At 36.1% G+C, this 15,822-nt stretch overlaps 1 protein-coding gene across 1 annotated transcript; it reads left to right on the top strand.

Moving 5' to 3' along the window:
- Positions 1-9,255: 9,255 nt before the first annotated feature.
- On the top strand, positions 9,256-15,790 carry LOC100870350 (uncharacterized). The gene is made up of 6 exons (XM_003695160.4): positions 9,256-9,349; positions 12,481-12,769; positions 14,286-14,543; positions 14,633-14,870; positions 15,216-15,394; positions 15,534-15,790. Exons 2-6 carry the CDS (start codon positions 12,632-12,634, stop codon positions 15,735-15,737), a joined length of 1,017 nt encoding a protein of 338 aa, XP_003695208.2. The 5' UTR covers positions 9,256-9,349; positions 12,481-12,631; the 3' UTR covers positions 15,738-15,790.
- The last annotated feature ends 32 nt before the right edge of the window (positions 15,791-15,822 follow it).

Here is a 15,822-nt window from a genome sequence, read left to right on the forward strand (position 1 = left end):
ACACGATCCTGAAAGCTCAAATGAGCAGCGGTTCCCAAATCAAAAATACGAACGGATAAATCCTGGAATCATCTCTCTTCTTCCGCGTCACTCGTTTCTCGAGTGAAACAGAAACAAGCGTAACCCGAATACGAATAACTTGGCCGATACCGATCTCCGGTGAAAATGCAATTAACAAGCGTGAGAAGTAAGGATCGTCACTCAGTGAGATTCACCCTCTCGTGAGAACCGTCGAAAAGCGCGTAACCCTCCTCTCCTTCTTCTTTTTTTCTTATTTAAGAAGCGCGTACACGAGAGACAGGAATCACGGTTTGGCGAGCCGATGGTGGTAAAAGAAAAAGGCGGAACACGTGTTTCTGGAAGAAAACGCTTCTTATACGACGGGACGTTCCCTCGTAACGACCGTTCGTTTCCTCTCGCGCATAAATCATCGGCGAGCCTAAGCGAGGAGGGAGTGGAAAAAAATGTTGCATTTACGATATTTATCGATATCGTTTGACCCTCAATTCCTGACAAATAATTCCTGAAAAATATTTTATCGTTGTAATGTTGGTTAAGTAACAATGTTACGGTATATCGTGTTATTGTCGTGATGCTGTAATATCGTTACAATATCAGAGTGTTAGTACAGAGTGTTTTCGGATCGAAGCGAATATATTGTTATAACGTTGGTATAATATTGATAATATCGTAGCATCTTGAACGATATTGAAATTGGTGGATGGACGATGATAATAGGTTCTTTTGAAAGTTAAATGAAAGAAGAGGGGTTATATTTTCGAGCAATTTCAAATTCTCAATCCTTTATACAAGTTTGACTCTCGTTAATTAATAAAGGTCGGTTAATTTTAATTAAATCGATTAGGGTTCCTAATCGATGGTGTTAACGTGGCGCAACGAAGCGTAAATATGATATAATATATTTTTAGTTGGAAAAAAAAAAAAAAAAAGAAAAGAAAAATGTAAAAAACGACGTATTAAAAGATACGCGTGGAAAAAAAGAAAATTATTATTTTCTCGATATGTATTTTTATTATTATTACAGCGAAGACTCGTATCTTTCAATTTAATTCTCCCGTATTTATTCTCCCGTTTTATTTTATTCCCGTATAAAAATTGTACGATAATAAGACATTTTTAAGGAGTTTAAAATCGGGAATTTGATTGATCGAAAATACCAAAATAAATATTATTTTGTTCTACTTACGTTCTACTTTTTCTTTTTTTTTTTTTCTTTCTCTCTTTCTTTCCGTCTATCTATCCGTAGAATACGCGCGCGTCACGTATGAAAACAGTGTCTCGTTGTCGCATCGCTTTTCAGGATGCACAATGCACGTATTGAAAATGACGTATTAAAAATATGTTTTTTTTTTCACCGCTATGAAAGAAAATATCGCGATGATGGCACAATATATAATGGAAAATGAAGAGGAAAATTCTATTAACGCGAGCTTTCATTGTTCCGCTATGCAACAATTGTTTCGTACCGATCGAGTTTATTCTTGTTTAGATACACGATTGCAAATTTCTATTTCAATTCTTTATTTCACATCAACCGTAACGTTTTCCAATGTTGACAGTAATCAAATTGCGAATATCTTGTTTCTTCTTCTTTTTTAATTAATATTTTTTATATAATACGATACCGTTATATAATTTAATAATATTTTGATTAACAGAAAATTTAATTACGAAATTTAACGTAAGCTCGAAGCGTGAAAAATAACGTGATAAAATATTTGAATAAAGATCATTCGTCGTGTTTCGAAAAAGAATATCGTAAAGAAATTTTGTTTCTCGTTTGCGAGAATTACATTCGTTTAACGATCGATTAAATAAAATCGATCTTTCCCCTCCCGTTTATAGACAAAATATATTTCGACGTGTTTAAATAAAAATCGTATATTATTCGAAAAGTAGAATGGAAATATCGCTTTATAGATTTAAACACGTATTACTTCTAAGAGGATTTTAAAAATACCGTTACTCGTGCGAAAGGGAATTCATATTGCGCGAATCGCTTTAATTTAAATGGAAAGGAAGATGGTAGGATACGCCGTTACGCTCGTTAAGCGTTATGTACCTTTCGTCACTGCTGCATTTCTTATTATAATATACACTCACGATTACTTACTGAAAAATCAATTTAGCAATCGATACTAATTCCAAATTCGTCCAACAATTTCTAAAAAGTTTACCATTACGATTAGATTCGACAAAATTTATCCATATTAAATACCGAGAATTTCCTTCTCTCGAAAAAAATCAAAACTTGAATATCGAAGTTCACTCCAAATCCGCCCGATTTCATATCGAAAGATTTATACTATTTATTTTATCGCGTTTCCAAAATTCCTGTATTTTATTTATCGCAGCGTCTATCTCGCGTGTTTTTCTTCTTTTTTTTTTTCGAAAAAAAAAAAAAAAAGTTTCCTTCCAAAGTTCAAAATCAAATATCAAAAGTTCGCCTCGAATTTATTTTCATCGATTTTAAACATCGCGCTGTTTAAACATCTCCCTCGTCGAATCCTCGATTCCCAAATTCCAATCGAAGCCGTGTTTAAAAGAAAAAAGAAAAAAAAAAAACGAAGAGAACGAAAGAGAGAAGGATTGAAAATAGAACTGGAGAGTCACGTGGCTGTGGCACATCTTCGCGCCTTCCACGTCCGCAGAATTTTCTGCCTGAAATCGAAACAGCGCCTCTTCCACCATCGTGATGACTCACCATTCGTAATTTTATTCCAAGCAGTTGCGGAAGTACACCCACGTCCAGGCGAAAGGCTTCGTTGATTAAGGCCGGCCGCTTCCGCAACGCATCATCGACGCACCGGGGTCGAATGTCGTAATTAGCCACTAATTAGCAGAAACGAGCGCAACGATTATCCTTTTCGTTCGGACACGCGATTTCCATCCAGTTTTTCCAAATGGAACGCGTGCGTTTCTTTTCGATCGAGCATCGATGGAATGGCACCAATTTAATCAATTGTCTTCTGAAACGGGAACGAAATTAGGGGACACGCGTGCGATTAAAAATTTCTTTGAATTAAGAAGGAAGAGAAATGAGATTAAAAAAATATATCTTTCACCAACACGCTCCATTCACCTCTATCAACCCGTCCCAACCAAGTTTCGATGAATATCGATACGAGCGACGTGATACGTGAACGACAATTTGGAGGGGGAAAATTCACTTGGAAACAGAGAAAACGAAGATTAAAGACAAATAAATCGATGGAAGAAGATGGAAAAAGGGATATACGAAAGGGGAGAGAGAGAGAGAGAGAGAGTAGAGTAAGGAAGGAAGGAAGCGTGGAACGAAGGGGAGGTTGCGAGAGGAGGAAGCGAAAAGAGCGAAAGAGATAACCGAGACTGCTCGATAAAGAGAAACGTCAACCCTGCGCATACGCATTGCGAATATCCGAGGTATCTTCAATGGGTCGGTTGCCCATTCGCATCCGCTGCAGGGGTAGAGCCGTTTCATTGAGCGGCTCCGTCGCTTCCGCTTTTCGTTCATGCATCACCCTCTCCCCCTCCTCTCCTCTTTCGCGAGTTTTTCACTTCCCCTCTCGGCCACGCTGATCACGGCCTTCTTTAAAACCGACGATTCTACCGTTTTCTTCAACGCGTCCAATCTGGTTTCGACTAATCGAACGAGACGACGAGAGAAGAAAAATTCGAAGATATTTTAGAAGAGGAAAGAAAATTCACGTGATTCGTAATATTGGGGGCGAAGTGGAGGGATTTGACTCCTTGAACGAGCGTTATTAATCGCCTCAGATTACTTGAAATCTAAATCTGTCGAGGGAAGATAGGAACTTTATTAACCGAGAAAGATTGTCAGCGTTTGTATCTCACAATTAGAGTTGCTTTGATGCTGTTTGATATATTGAGGAAGAAAAACATTGACGATAAAAACAAAATATGGACGTGCTACGTTTCGAGAGAAAGATACGTCTTATCTTAGAGAAAGGGTTAACGTCGAGCAAGGGGAAATTTCAAATTGCAAAAACTGTGTTAGAAGATCGAGATAGAGAAATACAAGTTGAAATGTCCTGGCGTTGAAATCGAAGGACTGGATCGAAAGGCAGGTGACGAGCTCGGGTGAAAGTGATCGGGAGGAGAAATCGGATATCTCGCGCGTACGTAAGGACAGGTGTAGCTGCACGTACTCAAAGGAGGATTGAGATGCTCGAGCCAGAACTTGATCCAGTCACGATATCTGTAGATATGTGTTCCTCCAAATGGAATTCTCGAGAATTAAATTGGATAATTTTTAAATCCCCAGTCTAGCCTATAATATATTTATATTTTTGTATACTTTTTCAAACGATATTCCTCGATCTTCGAATATTTGAGCATCTACACTCGAATCCACTAATAGTCTATCATGGATTAAGTTTAAGCATTCTTGTCCTCTTCTTACAAAGCATTACTAAAATATAATTACAAAATTTCTGCGTTTCCAAATTCTCTTCCCTCCTAGATAAGTATCTCCAAATATTATATTAATTCGCCCCCCTTTTCCAATATTCTTCGAATATTTGAGCGTCTATATTCGAATCTCTTAATTATATAATATAATTATATAATAAAATTAATTACATAATTAATAATATAACTACAAAATTTCTGCGTTTCCAAATTCTCTTCCTTCTTAGATAAGTATCTCCAAATATTATATTAATTCCCCCCCTTTTTCCAATATTTTTCGAATATTTGAGCGTCTATATTCGAATCTCTTAATTATATAATATAATTATATAATAAAATTAATTACATAATTAATAATATAACTACAAAATTTCTGCGTTTCCAAATTCTCTTCCCTCCTAGATGAGTATCTCCAAATATTATATTAATTCGCCTCCTTTTTCCAATATTCTTCGAATATTTGAGCATCTACACACGAATCTCTTAATTTCAGTATATCATGGATTAAATTTAAGTATTCTTACAAAGCCTTCTTCTTACAAAGCATTATTAAAATATAATTACAAAATATCCCATTTCTCCAAATTCTCTTCCCTCCTAGATAAGCATCACCAGATATAATATTAATTCGCCCCCTTTTTTCAATCCCATCCGTCATTTTCCTTCGATGGGCAACGTTCGATTCGTTCGAGGACAGGAGGAAAATGAGGGAGGAAGGGAAGAGACGAGGCCCGCTCGACGTTTATTCCTCGCCGTTGGGAATTTATCGTGTCGCCCTTTTTTATTCCCCCCTCCGGCACGGCGGTTGCGCCCCTAGCAACAACCCTGCCTGGTAATTACAAACTCGAGAAAGAACGATCCACGGGGAGAAACCGCAGCCGCCATCCTCGCCACCCCCTAACCTTCCCCTCTTCGCGAGTCCTCGTCGATATCGACTTGGCAACGCGAAATTCCTCCCGATTTCCTTTTTTTTTTTTTTTTTTTCTTCTTCGAAAGGATAGATTCTCCTCTCCTCTTTGCCAGCCTTGCATCAAAGTGGCAGATTATGAATAATTTCATTCCCTGTGTTTGCAATCGAGTCTCGTGGGATCCTTGCGTGGATGTGTTTATGGGCGGATAAGAAAAGAAATATATTTCGTCGTGGAATTTAATGGCGGCTCGACTCGAAATTTCAAAATCAGATAATTCAAGATTTGCTTTTCTTGCTTTTATTTATTTTTAGAAAGCCATAACAGTTCGTGTAAAATAAAAAAAAAGAAAGATAGATGGCGGTGGTTCTTGAGAATCAATCCCCTGAATTAACATTTTTCAAGTTTTCAATGAAGCAGGGTTGTGACTGCGCCAGGGTTGGCGCGAGGGTAATACGAAGCGAGATCTCTGGGGCTGACCTAGTTCGAAAGCAGTGACGTCGGCCAGTCCATTCACCTTCCCCGTTTCTTTCAGAAGCTTGTTCCCAGAAGCGAAAAACTCGATAACGAGCGTCGCTATGAATCGGCTACGAGGTTTTTTTTTTCCCGCTTAATTCCTTCTTGAATAAATATTTTCCAAAAACAAATTGAAAATGTGCTTCTATCGTGTGATTAACAGTCGAAATTAGGAAATAAAGTCAAAGATCCTCCTCCTTTTCTCTGTAATTTCTTCTACAATAAACTTATAAATTCTCTTCTCGATATTAAACGATCGTTAACGATGTTCAATATATCTATTTCGAAATAGAGAACGAAGTATTTTCTGTATAAAAAAAAAAGAAAAATTTCAATTATTAAAAATATAATAAACCTCGATTCAACAACAATTCAGCATTCAAAATGAATATACTTTCCAGAAAAGGAAAGAAAAAACAGAAAATCGATCAATAGAGATTTGTTTTCAATTATTAAAAATACAAATCAAAATTGAATCTCGAAAATTCCACTTTTCTCAACAATCTTATCACTCCGCGTGTATGAAAAAAACGATAAATGAAAATTGTAAAAAAAAACTTTCGAGAAAGTAATCGTGGATTGCAATCTTTTAATTTTCGAAAGTGATTCCACGATACGATATGATATGGAGGAACGAGCATGCGGCACATTTCTTTTTATCACGTTTATTCTATTTTTACGGAGATCCAAGGATGCTGAAAGGGATGCATTATACGAGAGTGACCCAGTTCCGTGACACGGTGTTCCTGGCTGGTTGAATGGTCTCCGACGTCACTATTCGCCAACTAGGTCGCCATAGAATTTCGCCGTGTATCGTAGCGTCGAAATCGTCAAAGTCGCGAGAGATCGAAATTCGATCAATCTTGCTTGCTAAGTGAGTTGGACGTGAGTTTGTCGAAAATTTAGCGTGGATCGAACGTCAAAGAATCGTCGAGAATACTCTTTTCGTTGATCAGATGTAACTTCGTTCGATTATTCAAGAATACATTTGTACAATTGCTCCTCCCTGGGACAAAACAATTCGATTTTAGAATTCATTTTTTCATTATTTTCCTCGACGATGTTTAAACTTGGAAAAAAACATGGAAAAAGAAAACGTATTGTTTTTCCATCACGCTCACGCGAGCTTTCTTTCAAAATTATCAGGAAGGACAAAAAGGAGGGAGAGGATTCGATCCGTGTGCACTGGCTCCTTTTACAAGATCCGCTGTCACGTTTCAAAGCGGCAAAGACGCTTTATAAAAGAATCCGCCCCGGCATGAATGAATCCATCGACATTGGTCGCTCTCGAAATAGGTCACCGTAGTATCTATCCCCGTTTTCGTTTCGCTCGTTTTCATCGAACCAAGATTTAGCCATTGTCGATGTAATCAAGCCTCGAGCCTTCTTTCACTTACTTTACAATTAATCGAAAAAAATTTATCTCTCGCAATTTTTTTTTCCAATTTCGCTGGATCACTTCTCGAAAGACGAACGATTTACTTCGACAAGTAAAACGTTTAACGCGAAATCTTAGAAATTTTCAAAGATTAATGATTCGTAACGTTATCTTCTTTTTGCAAGCCAAGAAAGCAAGCCACTTTTTGATTAAAACAACTAATAATAAGAGTCGTATCGACGTTGTCACTCCACAACCAATCCAATGTATAACATATAATTTTAGCAAAAAAGAAATTCAAATGGAAGATAAAATGGAAGGACGAAAATCTGCGCGAGGAAGAGTCGAAGAAACGACATCCGGAAACGGCAGCCGACACCTGCTCCCTTCCCCGATTAATTCGCAGCCAAACCGCCCACGCCACCTCCTCCGCGTCTTCCGTCTGACCAACGTCTGTCCCCATTCTTTCTACTCGCCGTTTAGACACGTCGAGCCTTCGTGGACGCCGCCATCCACGCATTTCTCGTGGAATAAAAAAAAAAAAATAAAAAAAAAGAAAAAACGACGATCCACCGTCGTAATTATGGACGACAGAAAATAAAGGTTGAGAGTCTTGTCGAAGAAGTTGTATTAGCGAGTAATTTTCCATTTTCGTGCATACATATATATATAAGATTATTCTCGCTTCAGCGTTGTTTACATGTAAAAAAGAGCATCGATATCGTGGTTTTAATTCAATTCTGGACGAGTTATTCGTGTCGTTATTTTCTCGTACGATTTTTGGCTTGGAAATCTATTTTTTCTTCTTTAATTTCGGCACGTTGCAAGTTTTTTTTTTTTAGGTATTTTTAAAGTATGATAAAACGATGTGTGAAAGAGGCAATCGACAATTTGGCTCGAGTTTTGTCAAGATTTTTCTCTTCTTTGTTATAACGAGTGTATCTGGAAATTTTTTGGGATTATAAGAATATTCGATTACGATATTTTTTAAAATTTTAATCCGGTTTAAAAGGTATGATCGATTATATATTTTACATAGATAAAAGCCATGTAAATAACGAGCCTGCTGGAAAATTGGACTATCCAATATCCTTTTAACGAGCGCTCGTGAAAAATTCAAGCTGTACATCCGCGAGTTTTATTCGTGCCACGTGTAAAAGAGCGCACACCGTCCTTTGAAAATTTTCTCGAGCCAAGCCGGAAACGGGCCACCTCTTTCCTCCGGAAAAGGGGTTCGAAGAACCAGGGTTACGAGAATAGAAGCTAAATCGTTTCGTTGGCCTCGTTAAACGAGGCTTAAACGATATATATTGCAAAATGATTTTTTTCCATATGAAATCTCTGTTGAATCGAATTTGGTGGATTCGATAATTTTCTTCCTTTTTTTGATTCGATAAATGCGAAACAAGGTGGAAATACATCTGGGAAAAACTCTCAAATTTATTTGCACTCCCTATAAATGGAATGAAATTCGTCACGATTAATTTAAATAATCCAAGGTTTTAACAAATAACAAATTCATTCGTTCTTTGAAATCTCTCATTTAAAATTTAATTTTAAAATCCTCGTCGACAAAGATCTATTTACATGCTCGAGAACGAATTCTCATGCGAGTACATGAGTTCGATCTTGCGATTACAATTTGTTGTGCAATTTTAATAAATGATTTAAACAATGGTTTTCATCGATGGATTAAAACCAATTTTAAAAACGTCTCTCACAACAAATTTCAACTCGATAATTTATTTATTCCAGAAATATTTTAAACCTAAAATTAATTTTTCCTGTAGATAAAATATAAAAGTACAAGAATACAAGTATATATTTTTCTCTCCCAAAAATTTTCCCAATGTGGAAAAAAAAAAAAAAGGTTAATTAATTAATCGATGATGCGATTTTCTCAACTGTTGTTTTAAAACAAACAGATAATAATAACGTTCTATCAAGTCGATTACCGAGTAGATTAGATCATTTTTACCGCTCGATATAATTATCGAGCGACTCTCTGTGACGAAATTCGACATCGAAAGTTTGCTTTCGTAACGATTCAGTTTACCCGGTTTATTCTTGGAGGAATATAACGCCTCGTACGCTATCGTGTCTGCGGGTCAGAAATGTGAGTATTTTTTCCCATTCAAAATCTTTTTCTTTTTTTTTCCCCCCTTCTTCTTCTTCTTTTTCATCTCTGTTATCGTTTCAACACTCATTAAAAAAAAAAAACAAAACGATTAAATAACGATTAAAAAAAGGAATAAGGAGAAGTAAATATAAATTTTCCAACGGAATAACTTCGTGTATGTAATTTCTTCCTGGCATTGCTCGCAACGTTAACATAGCTATTATGGAGCGAAGAACAACAGGTGGAACGTGCATGGTATTCGATTCAAGCAATTCCATATCATCGCCAAGCATCCCTTTCCGTCATCCTGATCATCCTTCCTTTACTAAAAAAAAATGAAGATAAAGAACGAATAATTAACAAAAAAATTCTATTCGCGAGAAAATATCTCCAATCGTGGATTTAACGCAATACCATTTAAAATATTTAAAAGGTATTTAAGAGAAGGGTGATAGGATTAATAATTGAGTAAAAATCGCAAATAATATTAAATCGTAAAATCCAATTGCTGAACACAAATGAAATGTAAAATTCGTGTCGTGGTGTCTTTTCTTTTACGTGGAACCTCGACTTTCTTGTCTTCATTGTTCCACAGTCTCGTTTCCCCGATCAATATATAAATGGAATTTAATTAATCTACATCGTAGGAATAACATAGTTAACAACGGTTGCTTACCTAACACATTGTGAATACGCGATAAACTTGGCCTCATCTTTTTTATATCGGCCATATAATCTATAATTAGATAATAAATTGACGCAAGAATAGCGATTTATTGAAATGTTTACTGAAATAAGTACAGGGATAAAAGAGATGTAAAATCGGCAACATTCCTCCCGTTATGCTTTGTTGGCTTAATGATCGAGGTGAGGGTTTAAAAATAACTCTTACAGGATACTTTCATCGATTCTTTCTCGTCAATCGACGATTTCACCACTGATAAAAATCTGAAGGTAAGGGGATTGGGCGCACTCGATAAAAGAAACGATCAAACTCGATGCAAAGGTAATTCTCTAAATTATATAAACGTCAGTCTCGACTGAAAAAAGAATCGTATTCAAATTATACACGTACAAATGATCCGTAAAGAGATTCGATCCAATATTTTCGATCCAAGTTTTGAATAATCATCCAAAGTGTGAAATCATTGTTGATCTCGATGAAGATATTTCTTGGTGGACGAGGAACAGTAAAGAGAATGTAAAAATTTACTCGTAGATGATAAATTCTATTCAAACGACTCTTAACGTGGGATCTATGTATATTTTCGTGGAGGAATAACGATAGATCCATACGATTCAAGTTTCAGAATAATCGAAACGCAGATGCACCGTTCAAACAAAATGGAGATGTGCACTTTTCATGTAATGTTTCTTCGTACGGAGAAAATTCATTCATAATCGACGATATTTTATAAATTCGTGATATTTAAAGTGCGTATCGTTGTTCAAATGAAGATGATTCTTTTAGTAGACGAAAAATTAATTTCACAAAAGATATGATCTTGACGAAATTCCTCGCACCGTTCAAACGAAATGGAGACGTGCACTTTCCATATCTAATATTTTTCTCCTTCATAATCTACGATATTTTATAAATTCGTGATATTTTCGAATAATTTTATCCAAAGTGCAAATCGTTGTCCAAATGAAGATGTTCTCTTGTAGACGAAAAATTAATTTCACAAAAGATATGATCTTGACGAAATTCCTCGCACCGTTCAAACGAAATGGAGACGTGCATTTTCCATATTTAATATTTTTCTCGTACAAAGAGAATTCGTTCAAAGACGAATACACGTTGTAAAATGTTCGATTCGATATTTTCGAAACGATGGCGAAACATGGACGGTGTCGAGAACGAGATAACAATTTGTAACGGGGGCGCGGCGCGGGATATTTTTCGTTGTGGACGAACGCGTATGCGGAAAATTCATTCATAGCCGGTAGAATGGCTCGGGATGAACGAGCGTCCTTCGATTCACGAGAAATTTCGGGTCAACGGGACGGAGCTGGGATAGCTGGCTGCACCGGGAACCGGAAATGAGGTCGAGAATGACGTCATCGCGTTCAGTGCCGTTCATTCAACCCCCCGGGAACAAACTGGGTCACCGGGCCAACTCTCACCCCCTTCGCCAACCGTTCGAAACCGTGGAAATGATACTCGGCTCGAGGAAACTCACGCACACGCAATGCTCTTCCTCCTTTCTTTTTTCTCGTCCCCCTCCCCCCCCGCCCCTCTTCTTCCTTGGCAAAACGCTTCTCCGAAGCCAAGATTTATCGTGGAAATCGGTTGGTTTGAAAACTGGTTTTGGACGATCGTCGAGAATTGTACTTTGGGAGGGGAAATTTTAATAAGTTACAAGTTAAATTCAGAATTTAATAATTCTTCTTTGTTAAGAAAAATTCTTAGAGACAAAATGAGAAAATATTCCTTATGGATCCTTATCAGAAGAATCATTGGCTAAATTTGCTATCTTTTTTTGAGATTTATTGTTTCTTCCATATGCTTCTCTTTTTTTCTGCAATTTATCTCTTTTATTCTTAAATAAAGAAATCCACGTAACTGTAGTCGTCTAAAATTTATTGCCCTAATTAAATTATTGTGCGTAGCTTCTTTCCTCTGCAAAATGGAAAACTATTTCGATAAGCAGAATCGGTATAAATAAATGAGAAACGTAACGGGGTTAAACAGATCTCTAATCGATCGAGGAAAGAAAAGGCAATTTTTCCATCCGGAATTTCAAACGTGCAACCTTAATAAATTTCCGTCTCTTTATTACACTGTTCGACCAAGTTTCCTTGTTATAAAACAATTATACATATTCTCACGTAACGAGACATTGTTTAATTATTTATTAACGAACTGTGATTACCCGCATCTCATCTTTAATCATCTCCTCGAAACAGTTCTTTGACCCGTGTGGAGCGAAATATCCCAAAAAAATCTATCCTTTATCGATTCGTTTCCTTTGAAAAAACAAATTTCAAATTAAACTAACTAAACTTCTATTATTTTCAATTTTCAAAAACATTTCCTTCCGTCTGGAATAATCGAGTCAATCATCCGTTCCGAACGAAACCGTTTTTCAAACCTCTTCTTCTTTTCTTATGTCGTTATGTTGCAGTGCACGCGACTGAAACCACAGCGTATTTGGCGATTAAGTGTCGGCACACGGCACCAATATATAAACATAAACACGTGGCAAAACAGATATATAAATGTTGGAGATAGAGATGTCGAGTTAGTTACCATCCGTGAATAAGCAGAGCGGGAAGATGGAATTCCTCAGTTTCGACGTGAAGAATCACACTCTTGAGTTGCGGAAGGCTGATGTGCCGAATCCGGGACCAAACGAAGTTCGAGTCAGAGTTGCTTATTCGGGCATCTGCGGGACCGACCTTCATATATTGGAAGTACGTCGTCATTGTTTTGGTTTCTTTATCCGTTAATCGCGTTTCGTTCGACGGTTCTCAAATTGTTGACCGGATATTTAGAGTAGCAAGTAACCGGGAAATTTCCTCAAAACGGTACAGCAAGCAAGATAACGTTTACGAGAAAATTTCCTTTTTCTTTAATTAAAATTTAATTAAAATTGCGTTTATGTTAATTAATGTGGAGATCTCTGGAATGTGCATTCCATTTTGAGCAAGATGATACAAAGTAAGAAATGAAGTTTGAATATGAATGTCCTTTTTTAAAAAAATATAGTATAAAATCTTCTTAGAATAGGAAAAATACCAGACATTTGTACTATTTGTGATATTAGATGAGTAAGAAAGATAAGGAAATATAAATTGTCTTAAATTGGCGCCATTCAGGAAATTGTTACATAAAGATAAGAAGGAATTTCTTACATTGGAAAGAAAAATATTGTCAAAGGACAATTAGAACTAACTATTGTTATTCACTAACAATAAAGAATTCAGTTTACTTCCTTTTTTTTTTTTTGATTAAAACTTTAGATTGAAATTTCATTTATATCTGATAAGGACAAAGCATGTATTTTTATTTTATTTTATACAAAATAATCTCGTTCTACCAACGTTTAAATATTTCACAACAAACGCAATCTACTTGTTTGAAATTTCATACGATCGCGTGTATTCCTTTCCTCTATTCCTTTTGAAATACGATCGCAATTTTTCGTTTATTTTTCCTATCTGTAATTGCATGTAAAAACGAAATGCAGCATCGTATGTGGAAAAAGGTGAATAATTAAATATCTTTTTTCGCGTGAGCATTACGTTTATTTCTTTTTCTTTTTCCTCCTCCTCTTCCTCCTCCTCCTCCCCTTCCTCCTTTTATTGTTCTGACCTCACGAGACTTTTACGCCGTTGCGATCGTACCGCAAAAAAATTGCATAATTCCTTGTAACACGACACAACAAGAGTATTTCCAAAGATAGACATTATGACCGCGTGATATAAGCTTTTTGATAAATATTCACGAAACATGATATCAACGTGCGCATAGTATGCTTTATCGTTCCCGTGCATGTAATCACATTATACCGATTGGAACATTACCATGTGTATGACAATAATTCCCGCTTTTTTTCTCGTTTCCAAACGATGCGAAATAAATCTCGTGATAGCGGCCCGAGACACGACAAAATGGAACGTTTCGTGATAAGGAAAAGTTCAAAATAAAAATAAAAGACCGAAGGTATTTATATTTTCGGTAAAAATAAAAAGAAATAGATGGAATAATTTGATAGTTGTATCGGACGAATATGATCAGTCGTGACGCGAGTGAAAAATATTCTAGATGTTTAAGAAAATTAAAAAAAGAGATGAACGAAGAAAATTAATTAATTTCGATATTCTTACATTCATTCGTGTATATTCCATTTGTCTAAAATTTAAAATCATTTATGTATAATAATTTTTTAAAAAACAAAAAATTAATGAAAAAAATTGTATTTCACAGGGATCGTTTCCATGCAAGAAGGATGGCTTTCTCACTCTTGGCCACGAATTCGCAGGCACGGTGGACGCTGTTGGTTCCTCGGTGAAGAACTTCAAAGTCGGGCAAAGAGTGGCTGTCGATCCTAACAGTGGGTGTAATACGTGCAACTATTGTCACGATGGTTCTTATCAGCACTGTAGCGCCGGTGGCATAAACAGCACGATAGGGATTTACAGAGACGGTGGATTCTCCACTCACGCTATCGTACCCGAAAGTCAGGTTCGTTCCTATCAATTTCACAGGTTGTAAGTATGTAGTAAGCTTTGTTAACTGTGTTTTTCTTTTCTCTTTCTTAATTCTTAATTCAGGTGTATTTAGTACCAGATGACGTCGAATTACATCAAGCCGTCCTCGTCGAGCCTCTGTCGTGTTTGGCTCATGGATGGAAGAAACTTAATAGCGTCAACGTTGGTAGCAACGTGCTCGTAATTGGCGCCGGAATCATTGGTCTTTTGTGGGCTTGTATGTTACATTTGCATGGGCTTAGGAAATCCGTGACGATCAGCGAGCCCCAGGAAAAACGGCGGAAACTGGTGACGAAACTTGGTAAGGATGAATCTCATTAAATATTCTTATGTATTTTTTAAGTATTTTTAATTTGTAAATGAATTACGTTGAATTGAAAAAAATAAAAGAAGATAAAAAGTTTTTGTTCTGAATTGTTCAATAAGGTTGATAAGTATATGCTTTAAACATCACAATAATGAAAAGGATATCTGAACGAGTATAATGTATGAATTATGTATTTGATGTGTAATTGATAATTGATTTCATGTTTCATGATTAGCATTATTTCTTTTCGATAAATGATGCTTTTTTTAAATTAAGTAATTAATTGAATTACAAAAATTATCATTAACGAAAGAAAATTGCGATGATTATATTTTTTAGATCTGGATTTCGAGGCAAAGAGTCCAGAACAATTAAAGAATTCGTATGACGTGGTCGTGGATTGTAGTGGTTTCGCACCCGCTATAGAAGCAAGCATTCCTTTATTAACACCAGGTGGTCGTTTATGTATATTCGGAGTCGCCAATCCCAAAGCTAAATTCAGCGTCGAACCATTCCAGGTAAATTAATCATAATTGTGTGTCATTCCATTCCCACGCATCTGAGTCATCATTTTTTTACTCGTTTTTTAATCATTTCTCATTAAAGTAATCAATCGGACATAAATTAATTACTAATTTAACTTTTATTCTCCAACAGGTATATTTAAAGGAATTGACGATATTAGGTGTAAACATAAATCCTTTCTCATTCCCCAGAGGATTGGGTTTATTACGTGCAATGGCTGATAGATATCTGAATTATGATAAATTAGGTATTAAAGTATTCTCGTTGTCACAATATCGTGAAGCTTTGGAAGCTCTGAAACGAGGCGAAATCAGTAAAGCAGTTTTCAAATTGTAAAAAGAAAAATTAAATATGAAATTAAATAATAAAATAAATATTTTTTAACAATAGTTAAACATGTTTCATTATTTTGTTCGTAACA

Source organism: Apis florea, unplaced genomic scaffold, assembly GCF_048593485.1.
Source record: "Apis florea isolate Af1SG1 unplaced genomic scaffold, ASM4859348v1 contig_2897_pilon, whole genome shotgun sequence".
Lineage (NCBI taxonomy): Eukaryota > Metazoa > Arthropoda > Insecta > Hymenoptera > Apidae > Apis > Apis florea.